Source organism: Abrus precatorius, unplaced genomic scaffold (assembly GCF_003935025.1).
Source record: "Abrus precatorius isolate BTA unplaced genomic scaffold, Abrus_2018 Scaffold4, whole genome shotgun sequence".
Lineage (NCBI taxonomy): Eukaryota > Viridiplantae > Streptophyta > Magnoliopsida > Fabales > Fabaceae > Abrus > Abrus precatorius.
In genome coordinates, this window is record NW_020874384.1 from 4,658,593 (window position 1) to 4,665,761 (window position 7,169).

General features: G+C 34.9%; 2 protein-coding genes across 3 annotated transcripts; one reads left to right on the plus strand and one right to left on the minus strand.

Moving 5' to 3' along the window:
- The first annotated feature begins 598 nt into the window (after positions 1–598).
- On the plus strand, positions 599–3,506 carry LOC113865386 (uncharacterized protein YpgQ). Of its 2 annotated transcripts, XM_027499889.1 has the most exons (9): positions 599–697; positions 909–938; positions 1,078–1,271; positions 1,595–1,625; positions 1,746–1,764; positions 1,923–2,020; positions 2,473–2,571; positions 2,696–2,868; positions 3,008–3,475. In XM_027499889.1, exons 2-9 carry the CDS (start codon positions 923–925, stop codon positions 3,092–3,094), a joined length of 717 nt encoding a protein of 238 aa, XP_027355690.1. In that variant the 5' UTR covers positions 599–697; positions 909–922; the 3' UTR covers positions 3,095–3,475. The 2 variants fall into 2 exon arrangements, with proteins under 2 accessions (XP_027355690.1, XP_027355689.1); XM_027499888.1 differs by having other exon boundaries at positions 599–938; positions 3,008–3,506.
- A 791-nt stretch (positions 3,507–4,297) lies between these two features.
- Positions 4,298–6,574, minus strand: LOC113865265 (cytochrome P450 86B1-like). The gene is made up of 2 exons (XM_027499700.1): positions 5,337–6,574; positions 4,298–4,705 (listed from the first exon to the last, which is right to left on the minus strand). Exons 1-2 carry the CDS (start codon positions 6,567–6,569, stop codon positions 4,298–4,300), a joined length of 1,641 nt encoding a protein of 546 aa, XP_027355501.1. The 5' UTR covers positions 6,570–6,574.
- Between the last annotated feature and the right edge of the window lie 595 nt (positions 6,575–7,169).

Genomic DNA, 7,169 nt, shown 5'->3' on the forward strand with positions numbered 1-7,169 from the left:
GCTTAACCGAATATGGACATGAGCCTCATGTTCCCGCCAGAACATGAGAGGATCCAAATCCGTGAAAGTAAACTATCACATTAAGGTGTTGTTGGTAAATGTCATCGTTAAGTACAATAGTAATGTGAGATGAGATTGACGGTACTTATTAAACAAATAAAAACAAAAAAGGAAGAGACAGAAGTGAAAAGTAAAATTTGAAAAAAAAGAGTAAGATAATAAACATACACAAGCAATATATGCAATAGAAATATATAAAAAATATTAATAAAATTAACATATTTAATGAAAAATGAACTATTTAAATAGAACTTAAAATTAAAAAATTAAAATGAAATAATATAAAATTAAAGGATGAAAACAAAATTAACCTTTATTCATTTAACTTTTTATTTATTTATATTCAAAATTTAAACTTTCTATATATTATATAAAATATAAAACAAAGCTCTCTTTCTAATATTTAATTTAAAATAATTTCATGCAATTTATTCCACTTGCTTGACAACAATTAGTGGTTCTAATTTTGTATTATTTAGAGTTATCCGGTGTATACACACAGTATATAAATTTAACATAGCAATGGATTTTTATCATTATCATTATCAAATTTTGTATCTTTGTAGCACACGAGAACTTTCTTGATCTTTCCCGGCTCTTCATATAGCTTTAACTTGTTTGGTTACTTCATTAAAGGGTATAGTACTTTTTTCCATTCAAAATAAGAGTAACTGAAAATAAATTGAAAACTCGTAAACCATCAATTGGTTAGAAAATCATACAAGTTATTGAATTCGATAAAAATTTAATTTTTAAGTTAAAATAAGTTAAAAAAATATTTTAAATTTCTAAAATTAATATTCTTCTCCCGATGGCCATGGTACGGCCTCTTACTCCGCCACTGCTAGCTCTTCACAAAGACATGTCATCGGTCAAAGGTTATCTTCTTATTTTTTTTAATGGTTTGAATATTTATTAAAAATTTGAACAATTATGAAATTACGTGAAAGTATTTATTAATTATTTAGCAAAACTGTGACTGAAATCAGTGATACGGGTTGGGAATTGTGATTTTAGCAACGGCGGCGAAAATGGAAATTGGTGGAGGAAGGAGGATGGAGAGGGTAAGAAAAGCAGAGTCGCTGGTGGAGAAGGCCATGAAAGGTAACGATGCTTCTCACGATGCAGCGCATGTTTGGAGGGTTCGTGATCTTGCTCTCTCCCTTGCTGCTGAGGAAGGTCTTTCTTCTCATCCTCACTCCTTGGAAATTGTAACTAACCCTATCCTTCTTTCTCTTTTCCATGAAACCTCAATTCACAATCACGTTTGTTTTTTTGTGCTGTTTTCTCTAAATAAAATTGAAATTTTAGCTTGTTTATGCATGTGTAAATAAATTTATATTTTGGTGCTATTCACTAAATTTGTAACTAACCCTGTCCCTCTTTCTCGTTTCGATTAAACTTAGGTACATTATTACATGTGCTTGTGGAAATTTTACATGAATTATTGTGTTAAAACTCTAATTTTAATGTTAAAATTTTTATGATTTCCTTTCCTATTCTATCCTCACCCCAATTATTTTTTCCATCGTAGGTTGAGCTTGCTGCTCTGCTCCATGATATAGGTCTTCATTCTTCAATTATCAACTTCGATTATATTTTCTAATTTTATTTTTCTCACCTTTTCTGCAGCAATGTTAAATTGTAGTTTGCTAATTAATTTACCTTTTTCTCCACAACTTCAGGTGACTACAAATACCTGAGGTTAGTAAGTATTTTAATCTTCTTCGAGGGTGTGTGATGTGATCAATATTGCCAAACTCACTCAATTTGACAAGGCTTTGGTTGTTTGTTCATTTTTATGCGTGTGTTGTTTTGTCTTTCTTTCCTTTTTCTCATATGGATATTACTTTGTTATGTAGGGATCCATCTGAGGAAAAAATTGTTGAGAATTTTCTCGAGGAAGAGGGAGTTGAAGAGGATAAGAAGTCAAAAATTTTGAAGATCATCAAAGGAATGGGTGAGTTACGGGAAAATTAATTCTTCTTTTTTTCTGTTGACTTCACAACATTGTTCTTGCCTTTTGTTTTTCTTTTATTTAAACTAATATAATATCAAACTGTAATGCTGGGGAAAATGTTTTTTGCGTTTGAGTTCCCAAATAGATATTATGTTTAATCTCGACTTATGATGTCTGGCATGATAAAATAATCTGTTAGGACTTCTCAGGTACTTATTTTTTATTGTTGATATTTTTTGTCTTTCTTTCCTTTCCCCATATGGATGTTTATTGTCAGCTGCAAACCCATCTATATTAGTCTTCTTGTCTTAGGAACTCTAGGCACCTTGAGTATCACAAAAGAAATAATAGGATATTATGCGCAGAAAATGGGACTGGCTTCTGCTACCTAGCATGTTACTTTTCTATGCTTACTAGAAAGACTCATTTTAGATGTTGATTCTAATATTCAGGTTTCAAGGAGGAGGTGACAGGAAATGGAAATAGTGAGTGGTTTCCAGAATTTGGAGTTGTGCAAGATGCTGATCGACTTGATGCTATTGGTGCTATAGGTATTTTGTGAAATCAGCTGTGTTTTAGCCTTTTTCCAAGGCTACTTAAATTCTAAAGCTTGCGTGGTAACTGGGATATTGAAGCAGCAATGGGTAACCTCTTACTTTGTGCCTTAAATATCAGGAATTGCACGTTGCTTCACCTTTGGTGGGAGTAGGAAAAGGATGCTGCATGATCCTGCCATTCCACCGCGATCTGATTTATCCAAGGAGCAATATATGAACAAAGAGGAACAAACTACCATTAATCATTTTCATGAGAAGCTTCTCAAGCTCAAAGATATGATGAAAACCAAGGTACGGCTGTGTTATGATTTTTGCCCTTTATCATAATTTGACGGAGACTCAAGTATACATTTTCTGTTATGTATGTTAAGAAGTATATGCATATGCGTTAAGTCTGTCAAGGAGTTTGAATGCCAACTACCTATTTCAGGCTGGGCAGAGGAGGGCTGAGAGAAGGCATAAGTTCATGGAGGAATTTGTGAAAGAGTTCTATGATGAATGGAATGGTTTAAGTTAATTAGTACTTTTTCGTTAACCATTTTTTCACTTTTAAGTGTGGCATTAGAGCTTCTTAAGAATGAAGCATGCCTAAGCTGGTTCAAGATGCTGGGAAGTGTTCCTATCTTGCTCGGCACAGTCAGTAAACTATTCATGCTTCAAGCATGATTTTCTTCTCCTCGGTACTTCTTATACTTGTTGGTTATGTATCCTAAACCGCATATATTGTATACTTGTTATCTGTGCCATTTCACCTCATTCGTGGAGGCATGTGAGAATTTAATGACTGTTATTATTAGAGGCAGATAAGGTGGATAGTATACAATTATACCCACGATCGCCCGCTTAAGCATTATATGTTTTAATGATAAATTACACTATACATATTAGTGCCTATTATATTAGTAGTAGTGACTGTCCAAGCTTCTTTTCCACTTTTGATGAAAACTATTGTCTAACTCTGGCATGGGGCTGATCAATATTATTACGCATGAGCAATGACATTTGCCCTAGTTTGACCCTTTTTGGCCACTAAATCTGTATCCTTAATGCTTCCTACCCATCAATCAATCATTTGCCCTAGTGATTTTGGGAGTGGGGTAAAATTGGGGAAGAGCAAGTAAAAGTTATGAGAAACATAAGGTGCAGTAAGAAGATAGTTAAAAGGATATATTAGAAGATATACCAATTTTTTTTATATAAAATCTGTTTCTTGTTTAATAAGATGGGGGACTTGATTTTTTTTTTTTTTTACTATTTTAGATTAACAATATGATTTTTTCTTTGAATTACTTACTTTCTAGTTTCTAATTATCTTAACATTCATATTTATGTATTATTTGTTATAATTTGTGTTTAGAATCAGGTAGGTTATGAATAAATCAAGTGGTAGAAATTAGGAACCATTTAATCATTAAAGAGTGAGTAAAATGATGTTTGTTCATCCTTACGGAAAATAGTTCTGGCTATCTAGTTTACACAAGGACTGGAAATAAATTTATAGGCAAATCCAATTCCAAATTATCCAATTAACAGCAACATGAACCCCATTATTTATTTATTTTTCTAGTATTATATCTAATTGTCGATATTCAGCCCTGTTTTTTCATCATTATGCACTTACAAACATCTCAAATAATGACCTTCACGTTCCAAACAAGAAAGAAAAACTAAAAAATAAAAATACTAGTGACATTATTAAGTCATCACCATCCTTATTAATTCATTTTAACAAATCTTCCCAGTGTTTTTGAATTTCTGAAGCATCCCTCCGGTAAAGGTTAACTTTCATTCCATGCTTCATGTACATAGTTAAGGCAAGCTTTGGCACCACAGGGTGTTTCTCCGCCACTTTCACATGGTAGCGGTATATGATGCTGGCTGCAGCATATTTCATCTGGTAGTATGCAAAATCTTTGCCTAAGCATAGGCGAGGTCCACCATTGAAAGCAGTGAATTTGTATGCGGACTCACTCATGAACCTTCCATCTCTTAACCATCTCCCTGGCCTAAACTCCTTGCAGTCCTTGCCCCATATAGCTTCCATCCTTCCCATTGCATAAATTGCATATACCACTTTTGTCCCTTTCTTTAGCACAGTTCCATCTGGGAAAATATCATCTTCAACTACCTGGACAAAAAATAAATCATAATTGAACATTTATCAACAATCGCATCACCTTTGAGTCCCTAGGTGCATTCAATATGACTTTGATTTGTGTGATTTTATTTTATTTTACTAATTAAGCATGTCGGTGTTCGACAGATATGCCAGATTCATGTTTTCCAACAAAAAATTGACCCACACTCTAAGTCAAATTTGACTAATAAATTTTTCCTTTCTTATGAATAATTTATCATTTTTTTATCACCTCACCAGTGCCAATTTTTTATAAGGGGGCTTACCGAAGGGTTAAGTATGTTTGCTAGGTAAACAAAGGTGGACCTAATAATACCTAGCTAGACCTAATAATAACTAGCTAGTAGCTCTGACACAAGTAATTCAGTTCCGAGAATTTAATAATAACTCGTATCAATTGATTCAATCAACATATTTCATATATGTAGTTTGACAAGACAATGAACGTGCAGAGCGGAGAAGAAATTTATACAATACATTACAAAAGTGAAAAAAAAAAAAAAGACCTCTTTAATGGACTTTTTGCGATATACATACTATATGTTAGTAACCAAAATGGAATTATTAAGCATATAGGGATTGGAATGGAAAAGGAATGAGTATGACATAAATTGACAATTACCTCCTTATGATCCACAGGCACAGAAGGGTACAATCTCAGAGCTTCTGAGAGGGCAGCATGCAAATAATCCATCTTTTTTATTTCCTCGGGCCTAAATGTCAAAGAACTTTCAAGTTCTTCCCGCTTCATGTCTTTCCTTTGACTCACCACCCTGCATATCTCTGCTAGTATATTCTCCTCCACTTGAGGATTCTGATGAAGCAACCAGAAAAACCAACTCAAAGCAACAGAAGAAGTGTCTCTCCCCGCTAATATGAAGTTCACACATATATCCCTCAAAAACTTATCTGAATACGGTTTTCCATTCTCATCCTCGAGCCTCATAAACACGGTTAACAAGTCTGATCTCAGCTTGGTGTCCTCACATTGCAAAGAGAGCTCTTTCTTTCTAGTCCTAATGACATTCTCAGCAAATTCATCAACTCCTTTTATTGATTTCTTGAGCTTTCTTTCCACCCCCAAGTTGAGAAACCTCATGAGCTTCCATACACATGTGGGGGTAACAAAGCGAAGCACTGTGGCTTCTGTTGCATCCTCAAAGGCTTTGGCAAATGGTATCTCAGGCAATCCCAAACGCAAGCAACCTGGATCAACACCAAAGGCTATCATGCACACATTATCAAAAGTTAGCCTTAATAGAATGTCTTGGAGGTCTATGGCAACAGATTTCTTAACCGATGCCTCTAACACAGGCAAGAGCCTTGAGTGAACAAGATCAAATAACGATTCTGTTGTTAATTGCCTAAACTTTGTTGAATGAAACTCAATGCTTGCTGTTTTCCTTTGCCTTTGCCATGTCTCTTCATCTGCATTGAATATACCATCTCCAAGTAGGTCTCTAACTGTGTTCCTGAAGTACCCTCCTTTAGGGAATGCAGGGAACTTGGTTTTGAGAAGATGCTCCAAATTGCGAGGATCAGAAGTGACAATGCAGTTGAGGTTGCTAAACCAAGGCCCTTTGAATCTGAACGTCCCGTTTCGTCTGTTAAGCACTTCTGTGATCCATTCATACATGTTGGTTCTGAGTCCTGTGACCAAAGAAGGAAGCATTCCAAGGACAGGCCAAATGGGTAGGCCGTGATGCTTCTTTTGCCTGAGAGAATGAATAATTATGAACGCAAGAACAGCAATGAGAATCTCCAAAACTTGCATGTCTTGCAGAAGGTAGAGGCTAGGGGAAAAGAAGTTGGAGCAATGTGAGGAGGTGATGTTGAGATTGTTTGGTTTGATCATAGTGTTGGAATGATATGGAGGGTGCAGATGCATGGGCTTGGTATGTTTGAGAGATAGCATGAGGTGGTGGTGTTGGTCATGTATGTTATATGGAGTGGTGCCTTGTGTTTCTTGGCGTGCTTAGTTTTACATAAGCAGTTTGATTTGGTGAGCTGAAATGTTTGCAATTGGTCGTAGTTTAGTGATTAAGTGATGGTTCATAGTTCACTTTGCTTGGTGGAAAAAATGATTATAGGAAAAGGAATGTAAGAATGCTAAGGTTTGAGTGTCATAATACCTTTTGTGACATAACTAGGAAGATGAGAAGTGGATACGTTGGATTACCTAAGTGAGAATTGTTTGTACAGTTCTAATGTCATAAGTTACTTCGTGATTACGAGATTTCTTAATAACTACCTAGTTCTGTCTTTTTTATATTTATATGTGTTATTGAATTTAATATTATTCCCGTTTTACTATTAGCACACCAAATTGCCAATACTAGTAGTTTGCATTTGGGTGACACTCGGCAACATGATCCTTTTCGTGCTTTATGTAACAACACTTGGCTAACACCAAACAACACATTTGTATACGCCCTCAACCAACTAATGACCAAGG

What these genes read in the sequence shown, in the direction of transcription:
- LOC113865386 (XM_027499888.1), top strand. Translation starts at nt 872, where the DNA reads ATGGCCATGGTACGGCCTCTTACTCCGCCACTGCTAGCTCTTCACAAA. An exon ending in AGACATGTCATCGGTCAAAG is followed by an intron (nt 939 to 1,077) that starts GTTATCTTCTTA and finishes TTGTGATTTTAG; the next exon opens with CAACGGCGGCGAAAATGGAA. An exon ending in TGATGCTATTGGTGCTATAG is followed by an intron (nt 2,572 to 2,695) that starts GTATTTTGTGAA and finishes CTTAAATATCAG; the next exon opens with GAATTGCACGTTGCTTCACC.
- LOC113865265 (XM_027499700.1), bottom strand. Translation starts at nt 6,569, where the DNA reads ATGATCAAACCAAACAATCTCAACATCACCTCCTCACATTGCTCCAAC. An exon ending in TGCCTGTGGATCATAAGGAG is followed by an intron (nt 4,706 to 5,336) that starts GTAATTGTCAAT and finishes TTTTTTGTCCAG; the next exon opens with GTAGTTGAAGATGATATTTT.